Source organism: Rhizophagus irregularis, chromosome 16 (assembly GCF_026210795.1).
Source record: "Rhizophagus irregularis chromosome 16, complete sequence".
Taxonomy (NCBI): domain Eukaryota; kingdom Fungi; phylum Glomeromycota; class Glomeromycetes; order Glomerales; family Glomeraceae; genus Rhizophagus; species Rhizophagus irregularis.
The window spans coordinates 2484038-2505326 of NC_089444.1; the positions used below are offsets into that span (position 1 = coordinate 2484038).

Here is a 21289-nt window from a genome sequence, read left to right on the forward strand (position 1 = left end):
ATTATTATTATAAATGTAGTGGTAGTAGTTCGAACCCAATTATTTAGTTGTATGGATTTAACAAAAAAATCCAGATACCCAGAATTATGGATTATACGAACAAAGGCAATTTAAAAAGATGTTAACAAAGTAGTTATAAATACGGTAATTAGAACCAAAAATTATATATAATGTCGTATAGATTATTGTCAAGCTTAATGATATTCATATAAATCTTTATTGTGATTTTCATTATGAAATAAAGAACTGTACAGCTATGGCTGCCTAGCGGCGGCCTTCAAAATATAGTAATTAGTTGTAACATAAACGTAAATGCATAGTCAAATTAACACTTTTTTAAAGAACCCCTAATTGCTTTGTTATACTTATATAATAACTAATAACATGATAATTTAGGTTTGTTTATGAAATAAAAAGTGGATAGTATGTATAATTTTCATCATATGGAATCCATTTTGCTTTTGCAGGATATAACAATTTTCCACAGAATGTATAAGGTAGCATATATATTGGCAAAAAATTGAATTTTGAAAATGGTGTGAAGGCTACGCAAGTGTTGAAAGGAGAGAATGTAAGTTTTGAGTACTAGTTTGTGATAAATGTGAAGATGATGCTGAGGCGTTCATTTGATGGCCTGCCCTGATAAATGATAATCCAAATCCGAAATATAAGAAATCTTATTATACTTTAATATATTTTTACTATGAAAACCTTATATGAAAATATCCAATTTATGCGAATTTCCAAGATCATGTGCCATATTATATAATATTTGCAACAAAAAAAAAATCATTAAAAGGACACATTCCAAATAATTAATCAACATAAATTTTTTAATTTATTTAGTGAGATTTTAACAAGCACTACTATCATTAAAATAAATATTTCAAACCATTTTAATCTATAAAAATTTAAAAGTCATCAAGTTGTAGTAATAAATCTTTTTATTTTAAACATTAATTAACAACAAATAAGAGTAAATATATCTCAATTAAATAATCAGTTGAAATATTGTGATTTATTTAATTTTTAAAGCTACTTTTATAGATTCAGAATCCCATTTACCAACTTCCATCATCTTGTCTAATATATTTTGAATCTGTTTTACAACAATTTTTATTATTAATGACTTTGACTTTTAATTTTTTAAATAAAGACTGAGTATGTCAAATTTGTAAGAAAGGAGTTTCATGTTTGTTTAAATAAAATTAACATGCTTATTAATATATATTGATTATTCATTGATTCAATGAAAGATCAATGAGATTAAAATGGGAAAATCTATTATCTATATCACAAACATTTTAAACAAGTCTTTTTAAATTAAATAATTATTATATGGATATTAGCTTTTTTTTTGTGACAAAATTTGTTTTCAAATATTGATAAATTTCATAATATAATAATATACGGCTGTTATTCGTACTGACGTACTCTGTAGTGAACCATGTGATTGGACGATCTACAATCACGTTAAACGGTCGCGCTATTCATTAAAAAAAAGATTTAAGTGACAAACTAGCTCAACCAGAAGAGATCTTTCTGGATTTGAATTGGTGGATCAAAGAGAAAATGCACTCTATTCCATCAGTCTGGACATAATTCTCACACTTGTCAATTAAAGAGCAATTAGAAATATTTAGCTTGAGGTGAATTATCAAACATATGGTTTTTGTAAGGAGGGGTACAAATAACAGCCGCCTAAGATCTAACTTAGAATAAAAACTATTGATATATGATGAGAATATTTTTTTTTAAATTCTATATAAAAAAAACTTATAATAATATTTAAACTTGTTTTGATTATTATTCAATCATGGAGAAATAGTTAGAATGGATTTACTATATTTATTTGCTTTGAAAAATTAATGAAGGAGCTAACCTATATTATATAAACTTGTTATAATATCTGAAAAATCTTAAGCAATATATACTAAAACAATATGTGGGTGACATGTGGTGAGAAATTTTCGTTCATTCCTTATTATTAAAAGGTATGGGGGACATTGAATACTATTATTATAAGTTATGGAGATAATACGAAATTCTTTGATTCAAAGGTGTTGCAAAATAAGGGTTATTTTCTTTGAAATAATTGAGTGATTAAATAATACTAATTTGATTTAAACTTTTTTTAGAAATAATTAATGAAAATTTAATAAATTAATTAAAAATTTGCATGAATTTCTTCTTTTATTGTAATAATCGTACTTTAAATTAAACTTTAAGAAAGTTCATACAAATTTTCTTCTTTTAAACTTCTAGTATGACGTTAATAATTATATGACCTGCCAAAAGATCCCAGATATAAGAATTCCAATATGATGAAAGATGTTTTTTATCGAGATCCTCTATCTCCATGGCAGTCAAAGTAATCTTCCTCAGTGTCTCCGTAATACTCTGCCCCACTTTATCCTAGAAGTCGAATATTTCCAGCTCCTTTTAACTGGTGAAGTGGAGTCGTCAAATACCTTATTACACAACACTCTATTATCAATGGGCGCTGAAGTATTTATAAAAAATATATATATAAAATTGTTATATAAAACATTTCAAAAAATTCATAGCGTCACATAGGTATAAGTAAAATTAAAAACAACAATTTCATATTAACATTCTTTAAATTTTTGATAATTATATACATTATCAAACAACTGTTAAAGATTAAGTATAAGTAAAATTTAAGTTTATTTATAAAATTTATAAAATTTTCCCAAAAAATTTATGTTAAACCCTTATTATTAAAAATCTTCAAATTCTTCTACAAATTTTAATTTATATTTAACAACCAAATCACGATATTTTTGAATTTTAATATTGTATAACTCAAATTCCTTCACTTCATCTTTAAATGAAAACAAATCAGTAGTAAAATTGATAATAGCCAAATATTTGATTCTTTTCTTTTTCATAATATATTCTTTTATATAGGATAAAAAAAAATCATGAGTATCACGACATTCCTCATCATCTTTAATTCTCCTATCTTTGATTAACAATTTTTTAATAAAAGTATCCTGAGAATTTTTTAAGAACATTTCAAAATCATTTTTATATTTAATAGTAAGAGTTAAACTTAAATATTCTAATTTAAGAGGAAGTAATTGACCTAAATTTTGTAATGTAATTGAACTAAGTTCAGTAGTATTTGAAAAACCAAAATTGTCAAAGATATTGATAGAAAGATGATTAAGATTTTGTTTCACATTCTCAATTAAATTGAATAACGAATAAATAATCTGAATATTATTAATTACAGTTAAATCAAGAAATTTAATATTTTTACAATATTTTATAATAAATTCAAGTAATTGTTGCTCCTCAGATAACGAATTAGAACCAAATCTACATGCAAAATTTTCTAAATAATCACCATATTTTTGTAATAATAATTGTAATGATTCAACAATTTGTAATTCACTACTATATAAGAATAAAGATTTTAACTTAAATGGTTTAGTTAAGTTAATTATTTGTTGAATAAAATCAGTACCTAAAATACAATAAATGATATGAACGGATTCTAAAACATTTAATTGTTCAAATATGTTATCTAAATTGGTTATAACTTTAAAATTGAGGCGAAATAAGATGATTGTATTTAAAGTATTTGACGAATGATTATAATCATTTGACAACAATGATGTTTGGTATAAAGGAAAACTATTATTATAAGCTAATGAAATTTTTTTAAGATTTTGACATAAATTGATCATTTGAGACATACGATTATCAGTATAGAAATTAATACAACAGAGTTTTAAATTTCTAATATTATGAAGGAAATCTGGGTTTTGTAAAATTAATTCAAGCATGTCATCAATATAGGGAAAATTGGCCTTAATATCAAAAGTATATATATTTACTTCATTTTCAATAAAAATTTTAAATAATGAGATGTAAATTAATCTCTTAAATTCAGGTATTGATCTATTTTCGAGTTCAATATCTTTAGACCATTCTTCAATAGAAGAAATAATTTTCCCTGTATACAAGTATTTTAAAAATATGGGATAATTAAAAAGTGTATTTGAAGGAAATAATTTATCATCAATTTTATATTCATTTAATTGTGCTTTTAAATCACCATTTAAATTACGTAAATAAATTCCAATAAAGTTATAATTTTCGTTAGAAATTAAAAATGGATTTTCCCATAATAATGGAATCGCTAAACGACACCATAATCTATTAACTAATATACACGAATATAAAGTTGAAAAATCATTCTTAAAATATTTTATAACATCATATGTTAATTCAGGTAAATCTGAAAATATTTTTGAATATGACATATTCAGTTGTAAGCGAAGAGAAATAAAGAGATATTGTTAGTGTATCACTTTATAAATGGTAATTTCCGGTATTGTCGCACAATCCATGTGGTGTAACATGCTCAATAATGAGGCGTAAAAAAAGGTGTTACAATTCGAATCACGATGATGATCACGGAAATTATAATTACCAGCAACATCCAAGTACTGATACTTTCCATATTTTTAAAGCATCCCTTTAATTCTATATATACTTATTTGGAGTTTTAATAAATTCATACTCGAAAATTTATTTATTGAAACCGAAAGAATTTAATAGTATGAAATATTATTACAAAGATCGTCGGTCACGTGGAAATTATACATTGGTCGGCCATTCTAATTGTCCGATATACCGATTAAGTTATATTTTTCTGTAAATATAACTTATATCTTATCCAACTTATATAATATATAACTTATATCAAATTTAGATAGTTATAAATATCGCCAGCGATCGGTCAAGAAGAAGAGCGAATGGATTTAGAATTAGTTTGATAATTCGATAGTTCCTTTAGACATATTGCAAATCGCCGGTTGGGGCAGCAATATTGATTTGCGTTTTATTATCGACATATATTCTTATTTTATATTTATTCTATCGTTTATTTCATTTCTATTGTATAAATCTTATCATTAATCGATAAAGCATACATTTTTCGCATATATATGTTACATATAACATAATACATTGTTTCCTAAATCTTATACATTTTATTCTTGCACACAGATCGTCCGGGAATTATCAAAATGCAATTTTACTTCAGTTCGCATAGATTTTACTAAGTAATGTTAAATTTTGTTATTGGTATATTACTTTTATTATTTCAATTTGACTAAACCAAAAAAGATATATCTTTTTTTAAAAAAAACATTAGTAATCCTAAGAAACACTCGTTATATTACAAAATAATTTATTGTTCCTTATTCTAGATGCATTATTGTATTAAGGTCATAATATATTTTAAACCATTGATAAATATATAATAATATATGTCACCTCGATTTAACAGCTGGTCATATTTAATTTCATGAGAAAATTTTATAGTTAACTTACTTAGATTATACACTATACGTGGGCGTTCCTAATTTTTAATTGACAATATTTATTTAAATAATAATTAATTTTAATAATAATACTTTTAAATAATTTTCTAATTAATAATAAAATGAGATTGTAATAAAAAATATGCTATATTTATATATTATCTTTAAAAATCATTATGACTTTCTTTTTGTTTTCATGAGAAGGTTGTTCATTTTTTTGTAAATCTTCAGGCTTCAGCTTCAAATATAGGAATCCATTTAGGTACAGAATTAACTTTTAGAATAAAAGATATCACTGCTGATTAAACAAAAGAAATAAGTGCAAGTAAACTATACTCAACAATAAAATTGTAGTACTAAAAAATCTTATAAAATTTTAAAAAATAAATTTTAAAGAAAATAAACTGGTAGTTTTATTCTTCAAGACAAGTACTATCAAATTACTGGTCAGATTTTTGAAAAAAGATCTGTATAAAAAGTTATAGGCATTTAAAACTAACCGATTTTTATATGATCAGCCTAAATTTGAAACAAATTGAATCACATGTGCCCTATCTTATTGGTCAAAAATTTTTATAATTCAGGCCGAAATTATGATATTTTCAATGCTGGCCCGAATTATCACATTCATTTGATCATGAGAAAATTCCTTTAACAATGAGAAAACCTTCTGATTCATGAGAAAATCATCACATGTGAATGAGAAAATTTCGATCTGGCTTTACTGATGCCACGTAAAACAAAATGACAACAAGTTAGTAAGATACCTAGGAAAAAATGTCATTATATATTACAATACCATGTAATTCAAATATGAAGAGTTTTAATGAATAAATTTTTCGTTTTGACATAAAATATTATGTACGAAACAGTGTAACATATAAAAATTCTCGTTTTTTATTGGATAATGTCTGATCACGTGATATTAAACTTGTGCCAGAAAATTGAAACATCATCACGTGATTGTCGAGTATAGTTTACTTGCACCATATTTATAATTTATTTTTTATTGAAAAATGATTTTTTTGAATAAAATCAGCTTTTTTTTCTAGTCGCCTACAGGATTAAAAAAAAAAAAATTTCGAAAAAATTATTGATAATTTCTTTGTTTCACATATTATTAATTTCTTTTGAATTATAAATTATTTTAGTCTTTTTTTAACGAAAATTTGCTAAACGTCACGTACATAATTTCTTTATTTGATAATTAATTACATAACGAATTTTTATCAATTTATAGTGAGAAATCCCAAGTCAAATTTTTTGCTGGGACATTTCAATTTGATCATTTTTTATTGAGAAATTATTTTCGGTTTATCTACTTTTAAATTTAGATAATTAAATAGATCGGATACCATAGAAGTAATATTTTTTGCTTAAAATTTTTTGATTTTTTTGGCTGAAATGCTAATTCTAAGCTGAAATCAATCACCCTGAGCTAAACTAAAACTATCTATATTATCTAAACTTACCCCGATAAATTTGCAGTAACTAAATAAAGAGCACTAACAAATAACGTACAGTATCTCACAATGCTTTTCTTGATCTTCCATTAACAAGAGTACAATCATAGCACGATTCTAAGAGTCTCCTCTCGTTCCCCGACAAAGTCCGGGCCTCAAACCTCTCGAGATCGACAAAGAACCAAACCCACTACCCACCATACAATATCTTAGATTTTATTTTATTTCTTTTTTTGTTTTGCAGTGATAAGTAAGTAGCCCAAAATTTTCCTTAGCCCAAACTGATTTCAAAATCAAAAAAAACTGCGCATTCTGATTCCTGAATCCATAAATCCAATAAACTTGACCTGAATGCTCCTTTATATCGTCAATCCATTTTCAAGTTGCACAAAATAAAATCCGAGGAAAAACTTTTTTTATGTTCCACAAGGAATTCAGGACCCAGAAAAATATATATAGGGTCAGGTGATGAAAGAAATTTTTTACTATGAGCTGTACGCATTTTTTCAGGGCCAGAATTATGATAATGTCAGTCGGTTACTATAATAGGAAATAAAATTCTGACTGGTATTATCAAAAATTATCTAAAAAAGGAAAGATTTTCAGTTCAAAATACGCAAACTCAAACCTGACCCTTTTATATATATTTCTGGGTTCTAGGAATTCATCAACTCCACATTCTATTGGTGTTTCTCCTTCCCAAAATTCTCCAGAAGAACGTGCTAAAAAATTTTTGCTGCGTCATACCAGAACGAATGAAAAATTCCAGAAAAAAGGGAAAGAGACCGTCTAAAACAAAACATCCAAAGACTATTTTCCATCTAAATAAGTGCCTTTACTTGCTCGTCATTTGCTATAAGTTACCTCCAAAATCTATACCGTAGTCCACGCTAGCTTTTTTTCGGTTCATTTTTAACTCGAAAAGTAATATACTTTATAAACGACTTTTTGTAGGAAACCCCAAATTTTTTATGATAAGCAACAAAAATTTTTTTGCGTCCATGGATAAAATAAGAAATGACTAACAAGTTTAATGAAAAAAATGATAAACTTTCCTGACTTTCTGTCGAAGGATTTATTAATTCGTGATCCGTGAATGATGCATGTCGATCATTAATAATCTTTTTCTGATACCCGGTTTTATTCCCTAAGTAATGCTCTTCATGTAAACCCATTCGACTCTAATATATTTTAATACATAATATTAAAATAAATTTCTTCACATAATTTTTTACTTATATTTGACGCCACGCCAGATTCCCGTTTTCTGCAGATCGTTTGCAGTTACTGACTTGTGGATCACGAATTAATCTAATTATTGCAAATCAAATCCTATATTTTTGTTAAATTAGCAATAAATAGCTGCTATTATTAAACATATTATGTACTAATGATCAACTTCGGTAAATTGTGAATTGTAATTACCACATTGCAATGACCACTTCTTGTAGGTAGAAGATTAATGCCAGCATATTTAAAATTATTTCTAATCGGATAATTAGAACATAGCCACCATTATAATGAATATAACAGATTTCATTCCGCTACTTCCATAAATTAGTGATGAATATCTAGAGTATCATATAGTGCTCCTAACGGGTCAAGTCGGGTCGGGTTTTGAAGATATACCCGACCCGATCAAAGTGAAAAAGTCTTGACTCTAAACCCGACCCGAGTATAGTTCGACAGGATATCCCGGGTCTAAACCCGAATTTTCAAAGGAAAAAAAATGAGCGACCACCATTTTTTCGGCATTATAATGAAATCTTAATGAAATTATAATAGATTTAATACATTTGTAATATTATGAAGCTTTGTTATCATTCATTTATTATAATTAATTAGTATTTGTTCAATAACTCGGGTCAACCGGGTCATAAAACCGACCCGAGCTTTTAAGTCAGGTCGGGTCACATGACTCGGGTCGACCCGTTCCGTTAGGAGCACTAATAATGACGCACATGAAAATTTCGTATTTAAATCAATTGCTAGTGGATTAGCACGCCTTGAAACTAGTTTTTGCAACTTTAATTGGTTTTTTCGGAAACAGTAAGTAATACTATAACACTTAATTAGCGAAAGTATTTTGTTATAGAACACAAAAAATAGCAGAACAATTATTCCTAATGCACTAGAAAGCAGTGTTGGCAAATTTCGAGGTCATTTCACTTTTTTCATATATGATCACGTGATATATTTCATAGTGAAATCATGACGTAATCAGGTCATTTAAAGGTCATTTCAAGAAAAAAAACTCTTTCCGCTCTACCCAATTTTTGTTAAAATGGCGCAGTAGAATTACTTTTATTATTACGAACTAGACGTTTTTTTTATTATTTTATTTTCGCTAGCTATTACATTTTCTTTTAACTTACAACAACTCGCGAATATACACAAGTCACTCCATATCTTTTAGTATATACATATGGTAAAAGTTTTACTTTTAATAGAATTATACAGTCAAGAGACAACGTCATATATACCCCCTTTACGTAATATACACCCCAGTAGTTATATAAGAGTTTTTTTTATTTTTTACTGTTGCTACATTATATACTTGAACCTTTATATTTTAATATTCAAAATATAAAATTTTTACTATCTTTTATTATTATATATCCCTTAAAATGTCTTCCAAAAATTTTTCTTTGGAAAAAAATTTTTCGAAAACTCCTTTGCAGGTATCCCTGAAAAAATTCCATGTGACCAAACCAAATCGATCAGGTTACAACAAGATATATGAAATACGTCGATCAAGAAGTTTCTTTTTTGAGCTTGCTGATCATAATTCGAACACCAATAATATTCAATTAACAATACACACAAATGATTATCAGATGAACACAAAACCTATTAATTATAAAAACACGAGTTCATTTCCAAATAACAAATACCAAATTAGTGTTATGCTCACACACTTTTTTTCTTCACAAAGAGTTATACCCCGACGTACAAAAATATTTCAATATGATTCGTAATAGATTATTGGACCGAATCAATATTATAGAATCACGTGGTTCGTTCATAACGTCCAGAAATATTCACACTCGAACTTTTTTTAATTTTAGTTACAAAAAATATAGATTTTATTTTGGAATTTTTATACCCTGTTTTCATAATCAATCAACTCCCGATACCTTTCCTATGTTAGGCAAATGTAGAATTCCCGCTCCTTTTATTATGTCACGTGATAGACGTGCTTGCATCAATCACCAACCACAATTTTTTAAAGAAAAGATTTTTCATAATATTAAACCCAAATCTGAACACAATGATAAAGATATCACGCCTGATTTTACTAATAGTAAAACTTCACATGCTAACCTGTTGTATTTTAGATGGTTAGCTGGACGACCAAAACATATTTTCTCTAAAAGAATGGGCATATCCTTTATTTCTTCTTACCATGCTCGGGACAATTTATCGGTCCTAAAATTTCACAACAAACACATGTACAGAAAAAGACTATCCAACTTTGAAAAGATTCCAAGTCCTAATCTTCGTACACAGAAAAAACAAGAAATTCGTTTTAATCGCGCTTGTCGTCGCATATTCAGTAAGATGAAATTACCTTCTGGACGTACCGCTCAACACTCAGATTATTTGGCTATGGGAAGAAAATACCGATTCCTATTCGTTAAATCACAGTATATCAACAAACCAATCAAACATTTATTATACAAAAAGGACAACATTGCTCCGAATGCTGACAACTACCAATTTTTTATACCTTTTTATATAAACAATTCCCAACACGCTAATACAATCAAGGCGAATGTGAATCATCTTGGAGCTCGTATTCACATTCCTTCTACTTCATTATCATTCGATGATTTGATTCCTTGGGTTGAAGAATATAATCCTATTCCTAACATGTTTATCCCGTTAAAATACCGAGATATTATCCCAAAAGAACCTATTTACATTTTGACTGAAGAAGGTGATACTTATATTCCACCTGGCTCTAGACAGTGGTTCACTTATATGTACAATTTAGAAAAGAGAATCAGAAGACAACAACGTTTTGATGAACAAGATCGCAAACTCCAGGCTGAAGCTCTAGCCGAATGGAATTTACGAGAACAAAATAATAATGCAAGGGCCGCTTATTATGGTACAAGTCGTAAACATTTAGGATCACGTTTACGAGATCCACTTTTACTTACAACCGTACAGAATTGCTATGATGAATATATACGCCGTCATATTGAAGACAAGAATCACCCCGATCATATCAATAATGAAAGAAAACAGCGTAATCTTAACAGAAATTTATCTAAATTTTTGAAACAATTTACATTTAATTGTCTTACTCGTCAAGACGACTTATCAGATGATACTAAAATTTTAGAACATCGACCCAACAAACACGACTCAACTCGATTTACTAATACAATTTCCAACAATTTATTACATCCTAACAAACGTTCTCGTCCTTCTACTGATACATTAGACAACTCCACAGTAGCTGGACTGTCAACTAATTCAGAAAAATTTTTTATTCATATGTAATTTTTATACATTAGGAGTTAAATACCCTTATCAAGTAGTTTAATCTACATTTTATTTCACTTAATTTTTTTTTATATATATTTTAACAAAAAACAACTTAAAATAGTGTGAAACATTCCACTTCTTACAGTATTTACAAGTGGCGACCTTGGTCGAAAGAAAAATACGGATTCTTATTTTTTAGTTTGAATTGTTTTTAGGTTCTCTCGTTACGGATGGGTCTTTAGGTTTTATTTTTTTCTTTTCCCCATTCGAAGTATTAGCGTAGTTCTAGTAGTTTGAATAGTATTGTTCGAAGGGTGGGGTCCCGTAGGGGATTAATTTCCAAAATTCTATACTAGCCTATTTGTACCATCATGTAAATGATGTTTTACTCTTATTTTGTAATAGTTTTGGGAGTACTACTCTTTTAGTAATAAAATAAATAAAAATAAAGGTCATTTCAAGGTACACTGCTAGAAAGTGAAAGTAATATGCTTTATACAATATAGAAAATTATTAAAAATCTATTTCGTATGTATATAATGATGAGATTACGTATCTTTAAATGGTTATAACTATAGATAAGCACATTGGATTGAGGCAATTTTAGTGTTATTAGAAAGAGCTTTGTTTGTTCTCTCTTGAAAATTAAAAATCATTTAAATTGGATCATAGGAAGCTTAGATATTAATTTTTAAATGAATTATATTATTTATGTATAATTTTTGTAATTTTTTAGTTTTCTGTAATTCAATTTGAATGATTTTACGTTGTCAAAACGAGTATAATGTTATTTTCTCATTAGCCATTGAAAAAATTCCTGTTTAATTAGGAGTTAAATAATAAATTTTTATTCTAACGTTTGTTGATCATCATGTTTAACAAATGTAATGATCGACGGTTGATCATCTCCTTACTTATTTATTTGTTAACCCAATATATTTATTTACAATGTGCACAATGTGCACGTGCATAATGTGTGTTCCGGGTACTTATCCTTTGGCGCAATGTTTATTGTACACAAAAGCATTTCTTTTTTGGTAAAAAAAAACTTCTCTCTTTTTCTCTTTTCCTTTAGAATTATTTTACCTTTTTAGTAACGTTTAGACACTTTTATTTAATATTTTCTCTTTAAGAATAAGGTAAGTTACTTTTTTTTCTGGCCTTTTATTTTAAAATGTCTTTTGTAAGTTTTTTCATAGTGTTGTATATTTTTACTTATCAAGTATTAATCTTTTAATTTATTTTTATTTTGTACGTTCCTTTTGGAGTATTTTGTTTGGGGAATTTTTTTGGTTTTGACACTTTAACTTTTTATTTAGTATTAGTTGTTATTTGTTTTTTGACTTATTATCAAATATTTTTCTTTTTTAACATTTCTTTTTTACCTTTTATTTTTAAAGAAAACTTGATTTTAGAACGTTTATTAATTGTTCTTGTAATGGTAGAACTTTAGCTTTTTGTCTACATTGAAAAATTTAATAAATTATGATTTATATAAAAAAGAAATAAAAATCATTATAATAAACCTTTCGATGCTTTTCTTATTTTGCAAAATTTAAACTTTACTGAATATTTAGTTTGAAATACAGTGTTAAGTATATTTTTGGTGTGTATTTTTTGTAAGGAAGAATACTTTTTAATAACATTTTTGCGTGAAACGTGAAAGAATATCTAAAATGAACGTTACACAAAATTTGTGACCCAAGGACCAAGGTACCTACTTGTCCTAACAAAAATCACACGAACTAAGATTAAGAAATTTATCATCCGACATCCGAAACTTATGCAAAATCTTAATCTGAAAAAAGTAAAGTACACAAAAAAAAAAAGTTTAATTGGTACGATGCCAAAATTAAGATTGAATTTTACCATAGTTGTCATAATTAATTTTTGGTTAACAATATATAATAAAATTTAAATTATTGTTTGTTATAACATAGTACAAATTTCTTATAAACTTCCTCAAATACTATAAATCATAAGAATTTTTTGAAAATTGTAACTTATTTAGAATAATTGATTAAAAAGGGATGAGGAATATTATTGGGTGGTTTAAAAACTTATTTAGGAATATACAACTAATCAACTCTATAAGGAGTGTTTGTCGGCGTTGTGTTACAAACAATTCTAAAATCGATTTTTATAAATAAAAGGTGATTTTTTAATAGGAATGTTTGGAAACATTATAACTATTATTATTACCGTAATTTTGAGTCGTGAAAATTGCCAATTTTTGCAAATTTTCTAACGTGAAATTTGATAAATCATATTCCAACTCACAGGGTACGTTATTTAAAGTAAATTTAGTATTAAATTTAGAAATTTGTTCGATCTTTTTTTTTGGATTTTTATGATAATTATTAATGATTTCTTCAATTCGATTTACTTTACTTGAAATTAAGCTAACACAAGCTTTTGTCTCTTTACAATCAGAGCATAATTTCAAAGGCTTTCTCCTAGTTTTTTTGTTATTGTTGTTGCATAGTTTAATTTTTTGAATATAAGGAGCTCCGCCTGTTCTTGAGTTTTTTGATGACATTTTTGAAATTTTAAAGAAACGAATGAAGATTTTTTATTTTTATTTGATTTTTTTTTTTTGTCCAAATGAAAAGGATGTCATCTCTTTAAATATTTTCTTGGGGCATTGGAAAAACAAAGACAACTACATCGTATCTTGAAGAAATGAAAGCGGATTTGATTTAAGTCACGTGGCCGTATTGATCGGCCTTATTAACCAAAATGGCAATTGTAATAATTTGTCCAAAAATATGTTTGAAGTTAATTGAAACTGTTATGTGGTTATGTGACAAAAATAGTTTAGTTTATATCAAATTATACAAACAATTCTTTTTTGAGGGTTGACCTTTGTATTGAACAAAAATCATTGTTTCCGTGAATTCTCCTGCATTGATGAACGTTAGATGTGATTGTAATACAGTATAATATTATTCTTACTTATAAAAAATCGTAATATAAATTAATATATAGTTTAAGCCTTAAAAAAAAGATTTTTCTTTTTGTTTCATTTTCCAATACAAACTTAGGTGGCAAAACAAAAATATTTTCTTTGTTTATAATAGTTACAGATGAAGGCTGATTTCAAGTCATGAGGCAGAAAGTTGAAACACGATACGCGATTAAATCCGAAAGAACGCCACACCTCCTATTTGTTTCTAACTGATACGGAATCAAGCAATTAGAATAAGAATTTATTGACTCAACAAATGATTGTGAATTACGCGTAATCAGCTTCAATTGATCTGTTTCGGTTATTATTTTATTGATTTATGAAAGCTGAAAGCCAAGAATGATAATCATAATCAATCATTTTGTCAGATGAGATATGCTTTTTTAGTAAATACGATTGAATATTACCGATTAGATCTTGTATCGGCTATAATTTTAGATACAAGTTTATATGAATTTCCTTTAATGTCCCTTTTAATGAATTTATTACGCGTTTGGTATCATGAATAATAAATATATATATATATTCATTTTGTAACTGTTCCGAATATAGTTAGTCATCAACATGTTGTTATTTATAATTTTACTGAACATATTTTAAAATTAAAATGTTGTTATTTATAATTTGCTGAACATATTTTTAAAAATAAAGTTGTTAGTTTTTTTTTTAAAGTTTCTTAATTTAAACTTATATGTTTTAACGACTACTTTACTTATTTTCTTTTTTACAATCAATTTTCGAATTTTATTCATTTTATTTCGTCACCTTTTTAATTACTAAATAAAGATGTTAAATTTGGTGCAAATGAATTAGAAGACTTTGATAAAATCCTTGTAAATGAAGATGAAGTGATTTTATTATAAAGACCATGCGTTACGTATAAATAATATACAACCAAAAAATTCATACGCTTTATAGATTTATCTACATAATTGTTTTTAGGTTTTTCTCTTTCAAAACCAATTTTTATAATATGATTATTTAACATTTATAACGATAGAAACAAGGTATGTTGTATCTCTATATAAAGTGTATCACTTGGGCGAAACTTACTTTGAAAAATCACTATACCATATTTTCCAATTTCGTCATTAAATAATGGTTGTCGGGTATTGTTTTGCGATTATTATATTAATCAACAACTCTATATTAATAATCATTTTGAATATTACATTTATGTGACGAATAGATCTCAATCAGTTAAAAGTAGAACGTTATTTATTATTATTTTCTACGTATTTTGACGAAAATGTCATATCATATGATATCAGAGTCTTGTTTTATTGGTAAAAATTGGTTAATTTCTTGTCATTAAGAACATATGATTCTACGTCTAGGAATTCTTTTAAAGGTAATTATATTTGTCATTAAATGACGAATTTTTACTTTATATAAATAATGTATGTATTCCTTTCCGCACAAAATTTAACGGAATATTAATAAATAAAATTTAAAAATCTTAATTCGACTAGACTACTATGATCTTGAATTACTCAATCTATCACTGTCATGATTCACCTTGAAACATTGTTTCGATGCTACTGAATCTACCTCTATTTTTCCTTCAGAAGTCAATCGAAAAACTTTGATAAACCCACTGTTGTGCGAATTTATGTGGTGTCTTTGGATACAAATATTATCAATTTCTTGATTGCAAATATGGTTGCGGAAACTGAAATTTTCAAATAATTTGTAATTATATTTTGTTATTTTCTTAGTACTTAATCATGTTTTTTTCTTACTATTTTTTCTTATTGTTTTTCTTGTATTTATTATTTTTATTTCTCAATTAAATTATTATGAATAACAAAAAAGTATTACAACGAAAGTCCTTTTTAGTATAAGAAACAATGACACAATATATGCATGAGATCATTCTGCAGCAAAATCTAATACGATAACTTTGGTGAGTTCTTTATATATTATATGCATTCTGCAGATCGGCACATACTGTACAAAGTAACACGGTAACATGGTGATGATCAAAAACTTAATTGATAATTTTTATTTAACGTTGCAATAATTAAAAATCACTAAATTAATAATCCAATAATAAATAGTACGTAAATTAATACAAAAAAAAAAAAAAGAATTTTCACTCCATTTATTGAGGCTTCTACAGAAAGTCCCACCCATAGCAACAATGGAACAAGAAAAGATAATAGTAGTAATTCAATTAACATATCAAGTCGTGTAAAAAGAACATACTTATCGAAATAAATGATCGCGATCAAAAAAGTTCGTTAAAGCACTTAAAATCTTCATAGAATTATTCTTAAACATAAATCCGAAATAACCAAAACTGGAGAAGCGCATATCTACCTTTAACACATATACGGACCTTCTTCTGTTAAAACCTTCATATAAACAAGTAGAGAATGTTTATAAAGTAACAAGTAATCCTAAAGTTTTTATAGCTTATCGCGATAAACTTAGGGATTTTCTATCAGGAAATGTTCCAGTTCAGTGGGGAAAAGAATGTATTGGATACGAAGTAACTATGGAAGGTGCTTGGGTATTTTTTTGAGGATGGAACGAGAGAATTTTGTGACATTTTAGTTGGTTCATGTGGAATTAATTCTCCAGGTAAATTTAATGTATATGTTTTATTCTGATTTAAAATAATTTATTTTCTTCATTTTTAGTTTGAAAACAAAAAATACCTGAATTACAAATCTTTGATTATGGAGTAACTCAATTTGATGCAGATGTAGCAGCGCCTAAAAATCTTATGACTAGGTTGATTAAACTTTGTGGAAACGCAATATTTTAAAGATGCTATATGGATTATTTATCGTTTAATTCAGATCGAACAAGAACAAGAACAAAATTATGAACCACGTTATAGAGCATCGTTACTCCACTAAATTAGATAACGTTGAACCACATATAGTTGTCCTGTATCAATGTATCATTAATTGAACATTCTAAAAGGATGATTAGAAAATTAAGACCAAAATGTGAATTGACTGATATTTTTTTAGAAATGTGGGACCTGGATTCTTGTATATATACGAAATTCGGCTGAATTTCGGCATACAGCTGACCTAATCACAATGATCGGCAATATAACTTATACTTAGTATGCTTACACCAAGTATAAATTATACCCATCAAAGGATTAATATATAAAGACTCGCTGAAAAGGGACGGAATTTTTGGTTTGATTTATTAAATAGTTTTAGTTAGTTTTCTTGTAATTGTAATATTGCAGATCGCCGATGGTGAGAAATATTTTTTATTTTTTGTTAAGATGTGTTTTAATCAGTCTTTATTTTTCGTATTTATTATATTTATTAATATAAATAAAATATACATTTTTAATCTGTACCCAAACACCTTAAATTGCGAGTATATTCTACACTATTCGTGAAAGTATTCCTGTTACTATCACGTGACTTCAAAGCAATTCGATAGTAACAGCCACCGATCTTATTTGAAACAAAAACAGTTAGTTAACATGATGTACTGTATTTTAGGTTTCCAAAATCAAATATTATACCGTACCTTGTTCATCAGATTCTCGTTTAAAAATTTTTATGTTAAATTCTTTTTTATCTTTGTTTTTTATTAAAGTATGATAAAGGGGAAGCCCTCCTAGACCTGCACCAATAGTAATTATAGTTGAAATTTTTTGTCGCATTTTTAAAAAATGCTTATTTATAACTAAAATATTTCTTGAAAATTGATCAAGGAAAATTCTTGGATATTTATATATATCTTGTTTAACCGGGTTTTCCCGTATTTTCATGACGTGAGGCCACAATAATATTTTAAAATAATCACAATAAAAACAAAAAAAGTGAAAATTTTTTAAGAAATACAAAAATTTAGAACATTTAAAGTAAAGTACAAATTTTACTAGAATAATTTAATTACACTAAAAAATCATCAATGTTAGTTCTTGGAAATGTATATTCAATTTTTCGCCAAAAAAATAAATAAATAAATAAATAAATAAATAAATTTTCCCCCTTTTTCACATGTTCGTTTTTTATGTTTCACCTGGGGATCACCTGTGGAATTCCAGCGGTTGACACTATATATAAATTTTTACTCTTATTAAAAGTTTTAAATATTGTATATATGTAACTATTTAAGTGAAGTTTTAATTTATAAAATCACTACGGATACTTGGATACTTGGAGATTCATGAAGAATTAACCCAAAAATCAAAATAATCGGCGAATTACGATGATGTAGTAATCCACGTAATACGAATTAATATAGTAATCTACATAGTTAAATGATTAGTTAAATATATGCACGTGCTACACATGATCACTATACATCTTAAATATTTAATTAAATGCAGATCGATTACGTAAAAATTAAAAAAAAGAATAAGTACAAGTTAAAAGTCGCCCTATCATATTTCTTTATTTATTTCTTGACGTCAATATTACTGCCGAAGACAATTTAAGTTTTTTCCTAATTTTTGATTATTGAATGTGAACCATTATTAAAATTGAGAGAATCTCACCTAAAATAGTTTGGTGATAATCATGTTGCTTTACTAAAGTGATTAAAAGTGAATCAATACAGACTACAATGGTTAATGTATAATTATCTCTATTGTGCGGCAATACATCATACGAAGTTTTTCACAATACTGCCGTAATGAATGGAAAATTATGGCTAGCAAAGTTCTGCAGGGGTGCAGGTAAACATTTATTACTGCTGCGGACATATTTTGCGACCAATAATATTTTGCGGTTTACAAACATCCAATTGAATTTTAATTAATATAGTTAAATAAAAATAATTGATCTCAATGACCCAGGTTTTATTAATACATTTATGGCTCTATTTTCAATTATATTTAACGATTTCAAATTAATTTGTGACTGTATTTTGCGGCTATTTGCGCTATAGCCATGAGGAAATTTCAATAGTGTAATAATAGTAAAATTTACTAAATATAGTGCGTGAGGTAGCTCTTTTGTATACGTTTTTATAGATTCCGTATAACAATTCCGTATATTTAATATTAAAAATATATATATATGATAATTTTTATCTTCATAAAACGTGATCACGTGATTGTTAGCTTGGACCGAAAAGCCTGTGTAATGTGTCTTAATAAATTTGTTGATCGTACTAACCATGATGGTTAGTTTGATGCCCAAATATAGCTTAATAAACTTTTCCAGCATTTTTATATTAAGCTTGAAGTTTGAAGCATATACTTAAGTGTAGGCTTAAGCATAAACTTTCAAGCTTCAAGCTTCAAGTATTGGATCCGCAGTTAGCTTCTCTGGTTAATATATATATATTTTTTTTAAAAAAAAAATAAAAAAAAAAGTGATTCTTTTCAAAAAAAATGACCATCATGTACGTAATCATGTACGTAACAATGATAAGCGTAATTATTTATATTAGTTTATTTACTATGATAAAAAAAAAGTACTATGAAAGCTATCGAAAAAAAATTTATTACCATAAGAAAATATCATCACAAATAAATAAAATAAATTATTTTTTTCTTTTTTTTAAAAAAATTTAAAAAAAAAGGTTCTATTCTTTTACCATTATCAGTTAAAAAAAAACATGGAAGATTTCAAATGTCAATCATTATGTAATCAAATTTTCCCATTTAAAGTTAAAAAAATTCGGACAAATAATATAGAATTGGCACATCTATAAAAAAATATATTTTTTTTACAAGATATAAATATAATTACATCAAAAAATATTTGATTATAAAGAAACTATTTATGAAGAAATATTGATTTCATTTTTAATTTAATGACGCTCATATAAAAGAAAATATTTAATAAATATCTCTTTTTTTCGAAAAAAAAAGGAAAAAAAGGAAAAAAAAATCGATTAAGAAAAATATATTAATAAAATAACTATTCCTTACATCAAAAAATAAATAAAATAAATTATTTCATATTAAATTAAATAAATAAGAAATAAATAAATACTATACCAGCAAAACTCACTTTAAAATTTGTGTAATTCATTCAATTGTTGAACAAGAAAGTAATAATTTTATTATAAAAGAAACTATTGGTATCATGAGAAAAGAATACAATACAACAATGAATTTTTTCCAAAAAATCCATCAGTTCCAAAATGGATTCCTGATTTGATTTGGTGATGTAGTTAAGTTTACAGGAAAATTTTCTCTCAATGAGGAACCTCCTCATGATGATAGTTTGGAGATAATTTTAATTTATTATTTATGTAAAAAAAAAAAATAATACAAAAGAAAATAATTATTAATTCTTTTTTTAAAAATTAAAAAATAAAAAAAATAAAATTAGATGACAGCTAATGCAGGTGATCATTTCAATCTCTGTTTTTCTCATTGGTTACGTTATAAGACAAGTACAAGATAATGATGATTTATTTAAAAGTATCAAACTTAATGTTAATGAATTTGTTAGAAAGGGAAATGTTGCTGAAAAATTTAATATAAAATGTAGATACTTAAAAGCGGATGAGAGAATTGATAATAAAGCGAAAAAAATCCATAAACAGATTCTTTTTCTTAATATATTCTACATTATTACAAACAAAAACATAAATACACAACTCACAATAAATAACATAACTGAAAAAATATTAAAGGGCGTGCCAACTTGATTCCTGACGTCACCCTAGTTTTATATTATACAAATTCTCAATAATAAATATTTTTCTATAAATGTACAGTATTTACAGTATATAATTATTCAATTAATTGTGATGAACCTTTAATTTTTGCATATCAGCCCGATTTAGACTTTGGACGGTTAAATCATCTAATTTTAGCATTCACTATTTTATTTTATCACATTTATTATGAAATGATTTGGGATCAAATCATTGGTAAATTAAATATGTACAAATAGAATGTATTGCAATATCTTTATTATTAGTGGTCATCATAAATTTTTTTCAAATAAATTCAATAAAAATAAATTTTTATTTTCAATTATTTGAAACACTTCATAATCTTCTATTTTAAAATAATTTCTTGGAATTCCTATATTAGGATAACGGTCCCCATC

The 21289-nt window shown here is 26.4% G+C and overlaps 3 protein-coding genes across 3 annotated transcripts; 1 reads left to right on the top strand and 2 right to left on the bottom strand.

The window, feature by feature from the left end:
- Positions 1-2741: 2741 nt before the first annotated feature.
- OCT59_008307 (uncharacterized protein) lies at positions 2742-4295 on the bottom strand (the record flags this gene model as incomplete). The annotated part of the gene is made up of 1 exon (XM_025332369.1): positions 2742-4295. The coding sequence occupies one exon, from the start codon at positions 4293-4295 to the stop codon at positions 2742-2744; it is 1554 nt and encodes a 517-aa protein (XP_025172877.1).
- A 5672-nt stretch (positions 4296-9967) lies between these two features.
- OCT59_008308 (uncharacterized protein) lies at positions 9968-11335 on the top strand (the record flags this gene model as incomplete). Its single annotated transcript, XM_066142358.1, has 1 exon — positions 9968-11335. One exon carries the CDS (start codon positions 9968-9970, stop codon positions 11333-11335), a length of 1368 nt encoding a protein of 455 aa, XP_065999247.1.
- A 1381-nt stretch (positions 11336-12716) lies between these two features.
- On the bottom strand, positions 12717-13859 carry OCT59_008309 (uncharacterized protein; the record flags this gene model as incomplete). The annotated part of the gene is made up of 1 exon (XM_025327116.2): positions 12717-13859. The coding sequence occupies one exon, from the start codon at positions 13857-13859 to the stop codon at positions 13482-13484; it is 378 nt and encodes a 125-aa protein (XP_025172876.1). The 3' UTR covers positions 12717-13481.
- Between the last annotated feature and the right edge of the window lie 7430 nt (positions 13860-21289).